The 19,239-nt window shown below is 42.4% G+C and overlaps 1 protein-coding gene across 1 annotated transcript in view; it reads right to left on the reverse strand.

Annotated features, from left to right (window-relative positions):
• The window catches only part of LOC135902828 (4-pyridoxate dehydrogenase-like), a 151,549-nt gene that overhangs the window by 93,128 nt on the left and 39,182 nt on the right, over nt 1-19,239 (reverse strand). Inside the window, exons 2-3 of the mRNA XM_070531356.1 lie at nt 12,404-12,606; nt 8,974-9,160 (exon numbers count right to left, since the gene is read on the reverse strand). Coding sequence (XP_070387457.1) covers nt 8,974-9,160; nt 12,404-12,606 — 390 coding nt within the window. The remainder of the gene's footprint in view (nt 1-8,973; nt 9,161-12,403; nt 12,607-19,239) is intronic.

The raw sequence follows: 19,239 nt of genomic DNA on the forward strand, positions 1-19,239 counted from the left end.
GAGCAGCCTCTATGCGGATTATGTGTGTTGGGCTGCCACTGTGGTAGATCTGATTTCGTGGCGCTTGATCCGGCCGCGATGAATGCTGCGCGTCATGTGTAGTGAAATTCTTGTGACACGCTTTACGTGTATATCGCGAAATTGTGTTAGCAAGAAGAAGTTTCAAACAAATGCGTATAATTGAATAACTGCTGGAGTACTCGGATGAAAGGCCGTGTTTGTGGGGCATGCATAAGCAGTGTGTGCACTGCCGTTTTCGTATGGTTTAAAAGTAGCAGTATTTTTAAGGTTCCTGGCAACCGAGCTAGATAATTTTGGGAAGTTACCACCAGCAAAACACGAGACTTGAAGAAATAGCTAGCAAAAATATCTAGATTCACCGTAAGTAGCGCGTGATCAGTGTTCCTGTTTTTATTACTGTTGCATTTAGTGCCGTCGTTCTGGACAGACTGTATACTATATGTGCTGTATAAAAGAAAAAAAGCCAGATGAACCATTTGGTGGTCTTTTCTTAGTAGATAACGCACAGAATATTCAGATAACTTAGAGGACATTGCACGGGCTCTACCCTTATTAACACTCCTAAGATATCCTAACATGTTTTAGTTGATAAGTAACCTTATCAATACGCCTCCATTCATGTGCATTCGAGTGAAAGTGTGACAAATGTATTAATCTCGAAGTATGAGAAAAGAGACATTGCAGGCTGTTCTAAGCGGAAATAAATTGCAATTCTTGACGTGGTTGTTCAAAACTGCAGTCACTATGCTAAATTAAATTATTGGGTTTTTACGTGCCAAAAGCACTTTTAGATTATGAGGCACGCCGCAGTGGAAGACCCCAGAAATTTCGACCGCCTGGGCTTCTTTAACGTGCACCTAAATCTAAGTAGGGCGTTTTCGCATTTCGCCCCCATCGAAATGCGGCCGCCGTGGCCTAGATTCGATCCCGCGACCTCGTGCTCAGCAGCCCCACACCATAGCCACTGAGCAACCACGGCGGGAAGTCACTATGCTGAGCGCGTTCGTTCGGCACGGGCATATTGAATTAACACCTGAAAATGTGCACAGTTCAGTCAGGTATCCTTGCTTCAACAATTATTATTATTGCAATCGTTTGGAATTCACGCATTTCTTTCATTTTTGTAAGTACACTGTGTGTCACATGAACCTGTCTTGAAACGAAAGGTACCGTTGCTGGCACCGGCGACCATTACGATTGTCTAACTGTTTATTATACTGTTAACGAAACATCATAATTAACGAAATATTAATGAAACATCATAATGGTACTGAATGATATTGCCATGTAGTCTTTAGTCACAGGTAAACAAAGTTAACTAGAGGCGTAAGTGATGAGATCAAATTATACAGAAAACTACTATATAACCATAAAAATAACTGATTGAATAGTTTTCCCTCAAATTTTTGCATTTACTTTACCTCTGTGTCTCTGTGTCCCCTTCTTCCGTGCTGTACTCGTGTGGACATCAATTACGAACTTTCCCAAGCGCTTGCCAAATTTATTAAATAAGGGATTCAAGTCAGTTCAATCTGATACTGCATGTCAAGTGACGGACGTGCTATTCGTTTTATCTAAATATTATTAACTGGCAGTACTTGGCAAGCAATAAACCACAATATTTTTAGTACACTTATGCTGCGCGCGTCATAGATTGCCAGAAAATTTTCATGAATACAGCCAGGGAAGGATTGCAAAAAGATCGGGAAACCTTAAAATGACCACATAGGTATGCTGTCTTGTTATATGTCATACAAACTTTTCAGGGAATCTCTCTGTTAAATATATTTTAAAACATTTCACCTCATAAGTGTTGAGGTAAGTGGTCCCATTTATTAAAAAAAGTGAGAGTCAAGCTACTAACATGGCATTTCTTGCACAATTCTTTTTTTTGCGTTAACTAAAAGTCCTGAACCTCGAAACCCTAGAAAAAATTTTCATCTTTGAAATCGCTTTAAATAATTTCATGTGATTGAATTCATTCGAACTATATTATCAGTTCTGTTTTCTACGCGATACATATCTGTCGTGCCGTGACACAATGTGGTCGCGTGGCATTTCGGGTGCCCATGTGTATACATAACATGGAAACATGTTAGGTATACCCAAGAGGCCTCATTACCTGTAAGAAACTATGTGACCATATCAATGCAATCAATCCATCTGCATTCTGTTGAAGTTATGGCCAATGACCCATTGATTTAGGAGAAAAAATCATAGAAAAAATGTCATTGAAAAAAGTGTATAAAATTATGAAGTTCTGTTTTTGTAGACTGAAGTCTATAGAATGTCTATAGACTATCTATAGACATTTGTCTATTGAAATACTATAGACTTCAGTCTACAGAAATAGAACTGTATAACTCTATACCCTTTTGTTTATAAAGATTCTGCTGACATTTGTCTACAAACGTGAATTTTCATTCCTCTATAGACAGTCTATAGACTGTCTATAGACTCGTACATTTTTAGACTAGTCTATAAAAAGTGTATCGCCATAAGTCTATAGACTGTCTATTGACTGGTCTATAGGAATAGTCTATAGATAGTCTATAGACATTTTATAGACTCCACTCTACAAAAGTAGAACTATACACTTGTATGTATGCATGCCGCAGACAATTGTCTACAAATATGAATTTTCATTATTATATAGACAGTTTATAGACTCAGACTTTTTTATACAGTAGTCTATAAAAAGTGTATGGCCATAAGTCTATAGACTGTCTATAGTGTATAGAAAGTCTATAGACTCAGACTTTTGATAGACTAGTCTATAAAAAGTGTACGGCCATAAGTCTGTAGACTGTCTATAGACTAGTCTAAAGAAATGTGTGTAGACAGTATACAGATTTCATAGACAAATGTATATCGACTGTGTATAGGCTTTCTATAAAGACGTTTGTAAAGGTTGTGGTCAAGCACTGCACCAGGGTGGCCAATCCTGCTCTGGTGAGGGAGTGTGTTTGTGGTCACCGGGATCAGGCCGCACTCCAGGCCCATTTATGCAATTTTATCAACACGCGGATCTTTGCTATATAGCACTAGAAAACACGGAATTTTAGGTGGAAATAGAAAGCGAAAATAGAAAACGACGCAGAAACACAGCGCAGGCATAGTATCGCTCCGCTTATACAATGCAGCAGGACAGGGTCCTCGCGAGTATGTCCTTTGAAGCCAGATACTTTATGTGTAGTTTTGTGGAGCTCCACCACCTGGAGCTTTCCATTCCACCTTGTAGCGGTGTCCATTGAAATTTCCGCTTGAATCCATTGCTCATAATAGCCGGAGCCTTGCTGCCGAACTTGAACTTTATCCTCTTAACGAGCAGAAAGTCTCCGCCATTCACCAGCTTCCTTCACAAAAAGATAAGACACCAGCCGTGTTCGTTCGCTTCACGTGAGTCAAGAGAAAAATGGTTTGAAAAAACGAAAGTTATATGAAGGGTAAAACATGATGCCTACATATCCGAAAACCTAACCGGGTGTAATAGATCGTTGCTCAAAGTTGCAAAGGAATGGGCACACGTAAACAATTTCAAATTTGTGTGGCATCGCAACGGAAGAATATTTACCCGGATAGCAGAACATGCCCATTTAATGTAATCAAGACCACAACCGATATCGAAAAGCTGAAAATGTGATACTGAAGTGCTGTCGCTAGGTTGTCTCGTTTTGACATGGCTTCTGTTGATTCGTTATCCCCGTCTGATATTTTGCATTCTTTTGGAGAAGACCATAAAAAATCCACTCGATGCTTACATCTGAACTGCCAGTCAGTGCGAAACAAGCACGACATGCTCGACCTTTTCTTCAGCAGCTTGACCTTTCAGTTTAATGTCATTATGCTGTTTGAAACGCGGTATGACCAGCACTCAGTAGTTGTATGGCAACTGCCTAAATATCAGTGATTTACTAAACACGGAGAAACGTCGCGAGGCGGTGGTGTTAGTGTGCTTGTCCGTGATAACATTGATGCAAAGTGCATCAATGAATTTTGCTGTATTACTGATGACTATGAAGTCCTATCAGTCTTGAGTGTTCGAACTGTCTACTCAGTTTTCTACCGTCCACCAAGCGGTAATTTAGACCATTTCTTCCAATTTATTGAAAAGTTCTTCCTTTATATCGGTGAATTGCAATTTAAACTCGTGTTGGGTGGTGATTTCAATGTCAATATGATGCTCGACAACCCCATGAAGCGAAATTTTCAGGCAGTTATACACGCACATGGTTGCTTCAATGTCATATCATCACGTACCAGAACTACTTATAATACATTTACGTGTATCGACCTATTCATTACAAACATTGCTTTAAGTAAGATTAAATCTGGAGTGTTTTCCTGTGGTCTTAGTGATCAGATGCCTATATTTCTGAGCCTGAATCATGCATGTCAACGATCAACTGTTACTGTTAGCTTCAGACAAGCGATTATGCAGAAGCGTTAGAAAATTTTCATGCCGAATTAGGAAACATCAACTGCACAGATGTTTATGCCACGCAAACACCGGATGTCGCATATGACAGTTTCCTCAGGCTATTTTCCTCATGCTATCACAAATATTTTCCCTTTACTATTATGAAAAAGCAACCTTCCAGGATACGCAAGCCGTGGATCACACACAATCTTCCGCATCAAATAGAGGCGGTTCTTCTTCGCCGAGCCCAGACCGGCCAGCTTCTGTAAAGGTCGATCCACACGACGGACCAAATTGCCCTTTTGGACCGCGGTCCACGCATCACGTGATAGGACGTCACCAGTTCGTGCGTACCGCCGTTGGCCCGCGCAAGACCGCGGCCCTCGCGGTCCAACAAATCGCCGAGGCTTTTCCCGCTTCCGTATTGGCGGCGGACCGCATGCAAACCGCAGCGATTTTGGCTTAGCCAACTAATTTTGTCCAGCAACAGAGTGTCTTCAGCCAAATCCAATATAGTTTTCGGCTCAGCAAAAGCCAGTCGTTTCATGTCCGCCGTTCCGCCTACACGTGCGTGCAGCAGATATATTTTTTAAACACCGTGTCCTCTTGGAGTGACGAGGAGGTTTTTTTCATCTTGTATGCCTCGTTGAGCAGTTCCCGGCTTTGTGGGACTCGAGCCGGAATGATAACAATGATAACACTCTGGCCGAGAGTGTAGCTGGTTGGTCCGCTCTGCCGTCTGCTATGGCGGTCCGCCGTGTGGATGTGCTCTGCGCCGGACCGGACCGCGGCGGGCCGTGACGTCGCATCACGTGACCGATCGGCCCGCGGACTTGGTCCGTCGTGTGGATCGGCCTTTACCAGCACGGCTACACGTCATCAACCTGCACTCATACCCGAGCCCTAAGTGCCCAGCATGCCCGGCCAGAGGTACGGCCGAACATCTTCTGTGGAGCTGCTCTGCCTACGACACGGTCCGAGAAAGGACATTACACTCCCTGGGCGGGAACCGACCTGGCACCCTACAGGATTGGCTCGACCCGCCATCGCACATCGGCCGTAAGGACTCAGTCCAACTTTGGAGTGCTTTTTTGGACTTTTTCAGGGACAAGGAAGGGCCTGGCCGCCTCTTTGCAGAGCCGACCTCGGGACCACTCCACCTCGAGGAAGAAGAGAGCATCGGTACCCCTCCCCTTCCCCGATAGAGAACCCCTTTTCCGCCACAAAGCTTCGCCTATTAAACGCAGAAATAAAGACGTATTAAAAAAAACAAAAATTGCCTTTATGATAAGTTTATCAAGTCAAGGGATCCAAATGACTGGACCGAGTTTAAACGTTTTCGCAATTCTCTCACGAACGAGCTGCGCAACGCGAAAAGCCGTTATCATACTAGCATGTTTAACTCTTGCGAATGTGACAGCCAGATGATATGGAAACAGCAGAATCTTCTGCGCAACCATACGCCTATTTCCCAGTCACGTATTAACATTGTCAGTAATGGTGTTCAAATAACCGATGATAAATAACCGATGCCACTACCTACCGACGAAATAACCGCTGCCACTACCTGATGCATTCAATGATTTTCTAGTCAGTAATAATAATATTGCTGTATGCATGAGTGCCTGCGATTTCACAAGAACAAGTGTTGCAGACACGATCTTCCTCCACCCGACCAATGAATCAGAGTTAATATGCCTTTTTTCTGAGCTGAGCAGCAGCCGCAGCCTGGATGTAGATAATCTGCAGATAAAGCCAATTAAGTATGGCCTAGGTATTGTTGCCCCATTGCTGCTATACACATACAACTTATGCCTCGATACCGGAGTCTTCCCGTTTCAAATGCAAGTCGATAACGTAATCCCGTTATTCAAGCGTGGGGACAGGACTCCTATGACAAATTACAGGCCCATATCCATTTTGCCAGTCTTCTCAAAAGGCGTGGAAAAGCTTCTATTTAAACGTCTTTCTACATTTCTGAAAAATAAGAACCTCTTAACTGACTGTCAGTACGCCTTCCTTAAAAACTGGTCAACACAACTTGCCTTGGATCAAAAAGCATTTGTTCTCAAAAACATCGAAGAGCGCTTGCTCACACTTGCAGTGTTAATAGATCTTACGAAAGCTTTCGACTGCATTAATAATGAACTTCTACTCAATAAATTGTTTACCTATGGAATTCGCGGCGTCACCCTTGAATTAATTAGATCATATCTAAACTCCAGAGTTCAGTTTGCACACGTAAATAACCTCTCCTCTCAGTTAAGGAACACATGGATAGAAGTGTCGCAAGGGAGCCTACTTGGTCCTCTCTTTTTCAGTATCTACGTTAATGATATTGTTATTGTTGACAATGACACAAAATACATCATCTATGCTGATGACACTACACAACTGTTTTCGTCTCATCATACCTCAGACTTGTTAAGGACTGCTAATGCAGTACTAGACAAAGTACATGTGTGGTCCTTTAAAAATGGTCTCATAATTAACACTACTAAACCTAAAGCCACATCATTCCAAGCCAAGAACAAAAACGCTACGCTGCCTGCTGACATCACAAATATTTCGGAGAAAATTGAAATAGTGAGCTCAGTTAAGAGCCTAGGGATCATTTTCGACCACGATATGTCATGGAATAGCCATATATTATCACTTGTCACTAAACTTTCACAGATAGTTGTACTGTTTTCCTCCCTTAGGACGATTTCACCTCCAACGGGTGTAGGTTTACGCCGCCGCTTCCGTGCACGGTCGCCCCTGTGTTCAGTTCGCGCTGCGCGCGAAACGTCTCTTGTTTGCGACGGCGCCTCTTCGGATGACCGGAAATTAATAATGTGTTGTTAGCTATCACGACAGCAATGTAAACACGAAAGGGTTTATGCGACCAGTTAAATTCTGCCTATTCACAAGAAAATAGTACAAAAAAAGTCGACGAAAGACATGGATTACTGCGGTGCGCCGAACGAAGTCAACAACTGGCAAACGAAGCGAGCTCGTTTGTTCATCACTCGTGAGTGTATGACGGTTTTTATATGTAACCCACATTAATTTCATGATTACTAGGTATATAATCATTTTATTCATGTAAGAACCATCAGTAGTTCGAAAAGCGCTTGTCCTGTCTTATTTCTCATGTTTCATTTGCGTTTGAACTGCCAAGTAATGGAAACCACTTCTATTGCATGCGCTAGCAGTGGCCGAAGCTCACGCGTGCCGCAAAATTGAATATATGGACGATGCATTGAACATGACCGGTGTTCATTCCTGCATCACCACGCAGAACGCTTGCGCAGAACGAGAGCGTTAGGTGTGATGACCGGTGACCTCAGAGCATATTTCAACCCTGAGGTAAGAGGGTGAAGTGAATGTACCTTTATGCTGAAGACATCGGTTTTTACAGCAGAATAACAGGACAACGTGCAGAACCGCACGCAGGAGAGATTGTGCCTATCACTGCACATGTTATTGTCCCGCTTATTCTTTGATGAACGCCTCTTATAGAGTGCCAGTAAACCCTAACTCACGTATTGCTAATTTTCTGCAGTTATAGGAAATTTGCACGAGATGAAAATTCTCTAGGATGCGATAGAAAATTTGTGCACAAAAAAGGGACGATGCATATTCCGTACTACTCGGGAAAGGTTGTCGCGATAAGTACGTTTTTCCTCCTGGGCAAGACGCTGCTAAAATTCACATCCAGTCAAGTCAACCCCCGCCGCAACCCCCGCTGGTGCAATAGTACTTTGCAGCCGTCCCGGTGCGCGCCGTTAGAAAATAGGCGCTATCGGAAACTTTCTTGTGAGATATAAATGCTTAGTGATCAACCTGCTACTAAATGTATTGCTTCTGTCTTAAAGGCGCACTAAAGCGAAACAATAAATCAGTTTGTACTAATAAAGCACTGTTTAAGAAACCTGCAGGCAGTCATTTCATCATAATAGTTTGATTATTAGATAAAAAATTCAAGGTCGAAGTATCAGTATTTGAATTTCGCATTGAAGCACCCCCACCGGTCAGGGATTCCAAAGGATGTTTTCGCATTGGGGCAGCGTTGACTGAGTAAAGGCTTTTGAAACTTGCCAGGTTGAATATTTGGTTCCGTTAGAACACAATGAAGTCAGTCTGTACCGCTGTATAATTAGGTAGGTTCTAGAAGATGCTATAAAAATCCATGACGTCACAGCGACCGGGAGGGGGAGCTTCAAGGAAGCGTCGCCACCCGTGTTTCGTTCTTGCGTTTTTTCTGGCTTACCAAGAACCTTATCGTTACAAGAGTGGTGTTATTGCATGGTGTTCTAGAAAGGTAATTTACTGATACAGAATAAATCATTTTTCTCTTCAGTGTCCCTTTAAGTACTGTTCAAATACACATCGCTGCCTATACGGTCCATTCACTAACGAGTAAGCTCCTCTTTCGGGCTTCCCTCGCTTTCGGTAAACCATCAGCAATACCAGCTAGGTTGTTGCGCTTGTCGAAGAAAGCAGGTAAATGCCCACGTACCGCATGTATCATATTCGGTTTGGCTTACCATTGTCGATACCCAGGTACGACGTTTCAATGCTGATGAAGTCTGGCAACACATCGTCGTATGACCAGCCCTTCGCGCCATACTCAGATGCCCAGCTATCAAAGTCTTTTCGATTTCCTCGGGCAAAGATCATGTGGTTGATGGAACTACAGCCACCGAGCACCTTGCCACGCGGGAGTCTGTTAACCTGCGAAAAGAATTTGAGCAGGCGGTAAACAGGCAGCAGAATACTTGTGTGCAGTTTGTTGTTTGAATGCAATAAGATCTAACGCGAGTGCAGTGGCGTTAGAGCGCTATCTTAAGAGAGATCACGTGGCTTCGATTACTTGTCACTGGGGCGCAAATATGCTATTCTCGGGCTAAGGTACGTTGGCGCGCTAGTTGGTTGGGATTCATGATAGCATAGTGCAACGCGACAGGACGACAGAGAATTTTGACACACACACACACACGACAAGCTCTGTGCTTGTTGTTGATGTTGTTGCCCCAGAAATAGGCCGCGCAGCTTTCAGGTTCTACTACATTCGTCTATGCCGTTGTGATGCTGGCGCACCACAGCATGACTTCGTTGACCAAGGTGCTAGGTCATTGGGAATATTGGCTTCAATATAACCATTCGCAATATTGCCGTCGCTTGGAGGTACCCAGATTATTCATTGCATTACGCCTAATTATATAATTAGCCTTGATTATTCACTTAAGATCTCAGTCATGATTACATTACAATTATCAATTGCAAAACTGTAGAGGAATATGAGGAACTCCCGATACAGCTTTCTGTTGGTCAATACGTGCTACATAAAAGTGTTTTTGCATGCATGAAAGAACCCCGCGAATACACACAAAATTATTACATCTCATCTGTAATAGTTAGGAAGCTAGGGCCCTATAAAGTAAAACTATACCAATGTGTTTTTATTGCAATGTCCTCACGTCAAATTTGTGTAACCGCCGACGCAAGTATCGGGCGGTCATCCGCAGGGTTGTCTGAAGAGACAAATCAAACGCTCTCCTCGTTCATAGGATGTCACTTTTGTTTGCTTGAAAAACGAATAACACTGAGCAGCTTGTCTTGTCTAATTGGCTCACAAGTGGTGAGGAGCACGCTCAATTGGAGAGGTATTCCATGGGGCCAGGCCACTGCACTGAAAATCGATAACCCGATGAAGATGGTGGTGCCGCAGTCTGCGATTGGTCCGCTTTCCCTTACTTAGCTTGCTGTGGCTCGTCGACAATCGCGGCGGGTGCAAGGAAACTAAAGAATGACGCTAAAACGGATCCTCAGCAAAGAAGTGTTGGCAGAACGAGGTCGCAAAAGTGCTGAAAGTGTTCGAAAACGTTACACGGCCACTCAAAAAATTTTATTACAAGAAAATAAACCCATGCTCTCTGGCAGGTGCGAGAGCCAGTGCCTGAGTGATCGGCGGCAGCCATATTTTATTCCTTTCGGAACGGGGCAGCCTGCGGCTATTCAGAAAAAAAATTCAGTTTTGTTCGGCATATTAATGCATCTTTAACGCGTAAATGTCTCTTTGACGCAGTGAGTTTTCGCGGTTTCGTGACGTCGTGCGACAGGCAGGTGAAGTGGCTGCAGCACAACTTTTGACCAATAGCCGAGGGCTGACGGCGAAAAGGCGTCGAATAAGAAATAACTATTTTTCTTTTGTTCGCTCAATTGATCAGTGTGTACACGTCATATGAGATGGGGAGCTATCGTGGTTTTCGTGGTGTCGGGTGACAGACAGGTGAAGTGGGAGTGGTCCGAAAAAGTTTTTGACCAATCGCGGAGGGCTGATCGCACAATTGCAATAGAAAAGTTTGGAATAGTTTCACATCATAGCGCCCCTAATTCATTCCGTATAAATATCGCATTAGCGGAATCCAAAAAATAATCTTGGTATCTCCAAGCGACGGCAAACAACACCACTGTGGTACCGTCTAGAACATAGAGCTTGCATATTTTTTGGTTGGCTGAAGTTAAGTGCAACACACACACACAAACACGCACACACACACACACACCAATATATATATATATATATATATATATATATATATATATATATATATATATATATATATATATATATATATATATATATTGTGACAACGTTTAGGCCGTCGCACTCTTCTTTATTCTCTCCAGCGCGAGCCCCGTGGCACAACCCCAAAACGGTGAGAATGGGTATGTACAGATGAGGAGATGAAGCGTATGAATGACGCACAGATGAATTGCCGTAAATGAACTCCGAATCGTCGTAACGATGGCCCGAAGGAACATGGACGGGAGTAAAACGATATTTCACTGGGGATGTTTGTTGAGAATTATAGTAGAGTCCAAGCAAGCGTGACTGAAATAAATAATGAAATCATAGGCTTTTACGTGCACACCAGACTTCTCATTTTGAGGCACGCCGTAGTGGAGGACTCCGGAAATTTCGACCAACTGGCGTTCTTTAACGTGCACCTAAATCTAAGTACACTGGTGTTTTTCGCTAATCGGCCCCAACTAAATGCGGCCGCCGTGGCCGGGATTCAATCCCGCTACCTCCGTGCTCGGCAGGCCAACACCATAACCACTGAGCAACTACGGCGGGTTGTGACGCAAACGTGTCACAAAATCCGGCTGTACGAATTGGCGTCCAAAAGTCCAAAGGAGCACTTAATCTCCAGGACGAAAGGGGACATATCGATAAGAGATGTAACATTGCTTGCGATCTAGCTGACCGATTTCAGCGTTGAGACGAACACTTTTCGGACATGCACGTCTCGAGACGAACTGTCCGGGAATACTAGCCGATGTGTTAGTTGGGGCATTTAAGAAAAGGGCGTCGATGTTGAATGCCGGAGAATGGGCGCAAACGAGGCAGAGAGGTGAGTACCCGTTGTTCGTTGGATAGTCGTGTTGTGGACAATCGTGATAAAAAGTAAACGTTTGTGCCAGTTGTTGTGGTTCGGCCCGATATCCATTCATATCATATCTCTTAATGTGGGATGAATTCGCTTTGTTAAGCCATTTGTTTATGGGTGGTATCTGAATGTCGTCTTATGAACTGTGCCAGAAGCTCTCTTTACGTCTTCGATCATTGTTGACGCGAGAGTCTTGGTGCGATAACTCATTAGTGCGCTAGGTGCACAATGACGCAGCACAATGGCGTCCAGGAATAAGGCGGCAAGGTCTGACGCCGAACCAGAGAGATGATCAGCGGTCGATGCGTACCGTGTGAGGCAGTCGACAGCTGTCACGATCTATCGATGACCTATTCGCGCATTCGCGGTGTCAGCGTTCAGGTCTTGGACATTTTCCACAAGCCGAGTGTCATGCTGCCAGAGTGCCGAGCGTGAGAAAATATATGCGTAAAGCGCTCTTCTCTATAGAAACAACCTTCCTCTCTTACTCTATTCACACAAGGACAAATCGAGAACTCACCTGATCGTCTACGGATAAGCTGGCGTTGTGCTGTCGTTCGCTGGTGTAGTCCCAGTCGATATTCGTGCGCTGCAAAACAACTGAGAAGAAGGGAACCCGCGCAGCGGCGTCCTCCAGTCCTCCGGCTTCGAGAAGCAGCACGCTGGCTGTGCCATCGGCCGTGAGGCGGTTGGCGAGGGCGCACCCTGCGGAGCCTGCACCAACTGATGCGGCCAGCGAGAACGATTTTGCATTGTTACCGCAGGCAATCACTAGAATGGATATTGTCACGTGAAATAAACGAGGACAAAATGATCCACGCATACGAGCAGTAGAAGACAGGACTTAACATGCGCCCGACTTTCATCAAATGTAAATTCGGTGTGACAAAGAGTTCTCCCGTGACACGGCGAAACATAGCTGATAATGGCTATATGACGCTTTTCAGTACACGCTTAAGTAATCCTTCGCAAATACTAATTATCTGACGCTCTTGAATCTTTGCGCATGCATCACGCACAGATGCACCCTTCCCTCCTCACAATGACAACTTTGTGTTGGGTTCTTCCATGATGTTGGCAAAATTCGTGCGTGGTTCGTAATACGCGAATGTAAAGCTTTTGGTAGAAGTCACATGGCCCTCGTTGTCTGCAAATCTAGGTTTGTTTTCACCGTTGGCGTTTTGATTGCAGCGGGGAAACATTATGTTAGAGAGAGGCAAAGGAAAGACAGGGACATTAACCTGAGATTACCTCTGGTTGCCTACCTTGTAGCGGCAGAGGGGCAAAGGGATGCGAAAGGTGTGAGAGAGAAAAATAATTAAAAACGAACATACAAACACGCACGCAAACATACGCACGATACGGAGCGATACATTATGAGGGTCTCAATAGCGCCGCTAAAAAGACAAGAAACGAATATTTAGCCATTGTTATTCAGCAACTAATGAACCAAAAAACGTAACATTTTCTTTGCATCACTACTTTCATTCCCTCTAAGTATAACGCAGTTTTAAACAGCGCACTTGAAAACAACACGGACACACAGAACGAACGAAGCGCTGAAACAAATGGGTGGTTTGTGCTAGTCTTGTTATTATGATTATTATTATCATTAGTGTCACTCTTCAAGTGCACTGCTTATAACTAAGCTATGAATTACCAACAAGCGCTTTATTGCGCACAACCACAAAAACAAAATTGGATGACGTTTAGGCTTCGCCTTCATGAGTGGAACGCGATAGCGTTATCGCACCCCGTTCGCACCGCCCACTCCTTTCCTCGGCATGCTCTTGAGTTACACAAAGACGAAACGTGCGCCTGAGCAAGCGCAACGAACCAAAAACTCCGTGTCTCGGAGGGAGAAACTATCTACGCGAGCCAAACGTTCTGATCGGCACGCACAACCGGGCCGCGACGCGCCATGAATCCCTACGCGATCATGGGGCTGACGCCTCGATGGGATCGTCCTCTATCTCGCTTGGGAGCACCATGCAGACGCATGACTCCTCGCCAGCAGCACGGCACACATCGAAGGAACGCTTTCCCACTGGACGCGCTACGGCGCAGCGACACGTCAGAGGCGTCACGCATTGGACTCTACACCTAGAAATCGCACTGTGAGCAGAAAGAGGAGCCGCGTCGCACGGGCGATTGACGCGCCAGCTGTCGGGGCAGTGCCGTACATTGCGAGGAGTGGTTCTTCTGTGTTTGCCGCAAGAAGGCTTTGCGTGCGCACCGAGCCCAGAAGAAATGTAGCGGAAACGCACTTCGCTAAGCGTTTAACTGCGACTTCTGTAATTTACATGCTCATAATTACCGATATACACCGCAGTAGAACTTTCTACAGCACATTTCTAAGGTAACACCACATCAGAAGAGGCGCTTTTGTCCCGCTTTGTAGCATAGAACTCGTCGCTGACTACCCTTACAAAAATTTTTAATGTGTTCTTTTAGAAATTCTTTTGAATTTTCTCTATACAACTCTATTGTGTTTATTTTGATTGCCTATAGAATTTTCCTATAGAGTTCCAAAAGTTATTTGGCCACCGCATCCTTATAGGAACTCTAAAGACGCATTTCTATAGAATATTTCTATCGAGTTGCTTTAGAGATGCTAAAGACAATTTTCTATAGAATATTTCTATCGAGTTTCTTTAGAGATGCTAAAGACAAATTTCTATAGAATATTTCTATCGAGTTTTTTAGAGATGCTAAAGACAAATTTCTATAGAATATTTCTATCGAGTTTCTTTAGAGATGCTAAAGACAAATTTCTATAGAATATTTCTACCGAGTTTCTTTATAGATGCTAAAGACAAATTTCTATAGAATATTTCTATCGAGTTTCTTTAGAGATGCCAAAGGCAAATTTCTATAGAATATTTCTATCGAGTTGCTTTAGAGATGCTAAAGGCAAAATTCTATAGAATATTTCTATCGAGTTGCTTTAGAGATGCTAAAGACAAAATTCTATAGAATATTTCTATGCAGTTGCTTTCGAGTCCCTACAAGCAAATGCCTATAAAAGCTAGGCCGATATGTGTAAAGTACTTGCAATTTACCAAAGTTCTACTGTAGGCAATAAGGACTACAGTAAATGCAGTGGCAAAATAATTGGTGCTACAACCACAAAGTATTCAGTTTGAAATGTTTATTGCCCTTCAGACTAGATACATGATTCATATATGTGACATACACGCTTCAGACTAGAACTTGCAGCACACAAACTGCAGCTGCCAACATGCTTCTCAGGTCAAGCTGGTGGTGCTAACACACGAAACATGAGGTAAAAAAATCAGTGGCAGACGTGATTACAGTTGACACCTGGCAATAACAGGCTTGACTAGGACAAGAAACCATACCATTAAAACTGCAAAAGGAGTGCCTGTTCCAGCAGTGCACATTGAACGGTTGGATACTAAAGCCTGAAAATAGACTGATATGAATGTGCACTGCAATGTTGTGTCAGCCTGACGAAACGACACAGCATTTTAGTCTGTTTAAGTGCAAAAATAACACTGGCAGTCGCTGCAAAAATGTGGCAAATAATGGCTTTCACAGATAAGTACACCATGTACCGAAACCACACAGCATTTTAGTCTATGTTTATGTGTAAAATTAGCACTGGCAGGCCCTGCAAAAATGTGGCAAACAGTGGTTTTCATAGAGCAGTACAGCATATATCGTACAAAGTTTAAAAGCTTGTATTTCGTTGTAAGGGAAACAATTTTAAGATCAAAGCCAATATTCTAATTAGGGTGAGAAATACAAACCAGACCGACACACGCAATGACTAAAAAAGAGATTTAGCTCAGGAGCTCCTATGTAATGCACATGAACAGTAAAATAGTTGCCAAGAAAGACTATGGAACCAAATGTGATGAGGTTTGATACATTTAAAAATGTTTAAATCATAGTTTTTACATTAACACCATCAATTTTTATTAACATTTGCTGAAAATAGCAAAACTTGAAGGAAAAGGACTTAGTTTGCAACTGTAAATAAATAAAAAAGAACTAGCACAAGGTCGGTAATTCTGTAAATTTTCCTACTCAAATACGTCCAAAATACAGAAATACTTTTGAGACAACCACAGCACTAATTTGAATTAAGTTTGTGGCATTTGAGAATTCAACTTGTTGCAGGAAGAACTATTTGGCAGGTTTAAGAATGATAACACTACGAAGCTTACTAATCCCCGTCTCTGTGCCAGAAAGAGATATCACAGTTCTGCAGACTCCATCTGCTATGTCTAAAGTCAACAAATTTTATATATGAATATACAGCTTACATGAAATTGTTGCAATGTTTGAGAGTTTCGCGCATCAACTCATATATTAGTGATTGTATATTAGAGCAGCATATGGTATCTCTAATTTGACAGATTAAATTATGGTATTAGGTCCAACAGAAATGTGATCTCATTTTTTAGTTGTAAGATTTGTTAACCTTACTGCTCTGTTTCTTCAAAATTTGCAGTTTTCATGAATTCGTATCAAAAGCAGACTAGTTGTCTGAAAATGTTTTATCATGGTACTGTGCTACGTGAATTATGCTTTTCCAAATAACATGTTTACTTTGATGCAATAATATTTCTTTATTTTACCTGATTCCTTGCTGAAAAACTGCACAGTATTCACGAGATATGAATAAATAAATATTAAGTGAATAAGTAAACAAATAAATATTGCGGTTTGTCTTATCATTCCACCACCAGCATGACCTGTATGGAGCTTTGGCTACTGCTCATATGTTTCAAGTTCATTCTTACATGATCACCTGCTATTTCACTTCCCAGGAAAGGAGTGAGAAAAGGCTAGTTTTTGGCCTCATTTGGTCCGTCTAGTAACGGCGACGCTGGAGCCTGGAAAATACAATTGAAATTAATTTTCAAAAGGTGTAATGAACATTCAGCCATAATGTATTAGCAGGCACAAACATGCCACAGATATATATATATAGTTGTAGCATTATGCTAAGTTTCATTTCAGTATTTCAGAAAAAAATTATAACAGAAAAGTGGCAGAACACCCCACCTGCCCACCACTCTGCCAAACAGCGGCAGTTCTTTTGAGAATCACTTTTGACAATATCTTTACTTTCCCAAGATTCTGTGACATCAGCACTGGACCAATGTGCCTGGCAGTAGAATATCATTGCTGATGACAAAAGGCATCTCCAAACGACAACAGCCTAGTCACACATTAATCTCATCTTGCAATGACAACACATTCCCCATTTATAACATAAGCAAGCAGGAACCCCCATGAGCTAAGAGTCCTATACAGACGTCACACTGTGCATAGGAAACAAATCTTTTGAAAAGAAGGGAATGACCTACTGGCTTCTATTGCTGAGCGGTAGACAAAATTAATATTCCATCCGCTGTTAGCCATAGTTGGTATGTACTATGCTTAATATGCCAATAATAAATTTCTCACATGGAGCTTGTTTTCGCAAATTATGATGGATAACTGCCAATTTGTGGTATTTGGAACACAGTTGCAGTGTCACTGTTAGATACAATGGACACAGTATATTTGTGCTTTTTGAGTTATTGAAACAATTAGTTTCTAATCTAGTACAGGTATGTGCACTGATATGTATCCTAAACGCAATGATAAGACTTCCCAATTGCAATTGAAAAGTTAATTCAGTTTTAATTAAAAAGGGTCCTTCCTGCAACATGGCATGTGAAAAACAGAAAACAAAAATGATACTAATCATGTAGCTTTGAAAATTGATTGCGTAACTGCTCTGTAGGTCAAGCAGAAAATTTAACAAGAAATAACGTGCCTAAAACTAGTTGCAACAAACAAATTTGTTACTACGAAGGTTGCAGACAATTCAGTAAACAGATTGTGACCCAGTCTTTTTATGTGGCATTCCTCAGCGAATTCGTTGGTCAATTGGTTGCCGCAGCTGAACAAAACAGATGAACAGTCTAAATCTGGCGTGCAGCCCCAGTCCCATTGGTGCATGGTCAAGTGGGACAAACATACCGATCCGGGGAGTGAATTATGGTGCTGTCTTAGGCACGTGTTGAAGCACCGGCCAATCTGCTGCATGTACATTTGACCAAATATACACATGATCACAAGAATAGACTACACTACCCCTGACAGACACAAGAAAATTTAGTGGTATCTAAGCAAGCCTTTCTTGTCAGGGTGCCTATATGCACAGCAGTGTGCAAGAGAATTGAGAAAGGCAAGCAGGCAAGGGAGGCTTGCTCGGTGAAAGATACCACCAAATTTGTTGTGTGTGTCACAGGCAGTGTACTGTATCCCTTTCACATGTGGTCAAGCGTACATAGGGCAAACTGGCCGGTATCGTATGTGTATAAGAGATCACCATATTTAATTCAAAAGACCAGTACGGTCATCCAACCTGGCCGTACATTTCCACAACGGGGCTTCATGTTGGATTACAATAGTTCATCTGTTTTCATCCACCGTAAAAATTGACAAGTGAAATCGATGAGGCATACCACATATATAGTAAGACATGTGGGTGAGCCCCTATGTTTAATGCAACGAACAAAAAAGGCATCCTGTGCAGGTCCAAGGTATCCATATCAGTCTGTGCCTATGTACTACTGAAGTAAATGCAGCATAGTAAATACTGACCGTCATATTAATTTTCAAGAAATTAAAGCTCGCCAGATGTGTATTTTGCAGTGGCTGTTACTATGGGAACAGAGAAGTAACTGTAAAGATATCAATGATAAACAATGGTGTGCACACTACGTACTTAGACCTGTGACATATTTAGCCAACTACACTTCGAATTCCTACATGCACAGCAAACTGCATGAGATTGTAGCACAAACAGAAAAAAAATTATGCAAATAACGGGTACAGCATAGGAAATAGTTTTCAAAGAATAAAACCACAATAAAAAATCATAAATACACTACGTACAAAGCAAAAATTATATTTCACTTGCAGGTAAGCAACTTACACAAAAGAAATACTAAACATCAGGAAAGGTTAGGTATAGTTTTATACAGAACACAATAATGTGGGCATAATGGCTATGCACACAAATAGGTAGCAAATTCAATAAGGTTGCATAAATATTTAGTCTCTTTAGTAAGCTGCATTAAGTAATGTGTTGACAAACTTCACCATGAATGACACCAAGCCCCCTTTTTGGAACACATACATTTAATACACACCTGACATGGCCATCCAGATCACACGCCATGCTGCTGCAGCCATATATCCACAGGGTCTGCATTTCTGGGGGCTCCTCGATCTTGTAGTTTATGTTGTGGGTCACGGCCTCGCCACTACAAAATGAGTTCTATGTTAGCTTATAGCAGTGGCACAATAAAGCTGTGATATCGTGAA

This window comes from Dermacentor albipictus, chromosome 1, assembly GCF_038994185.2.
Source record: "Dermacentor albipictus isolate Rhodes 1998 colony chromosome 1, USDA_Dalb.pri_finalv2, whole genome shotgun sequence".
NCBI classification, from domain to species: domain Eukaryota; kingdom Metazoa; phylum Arthropoda; class Arachnida; order Ixodida; family Ixodidae; genus Dermacentor; species Dermacentor albipictus.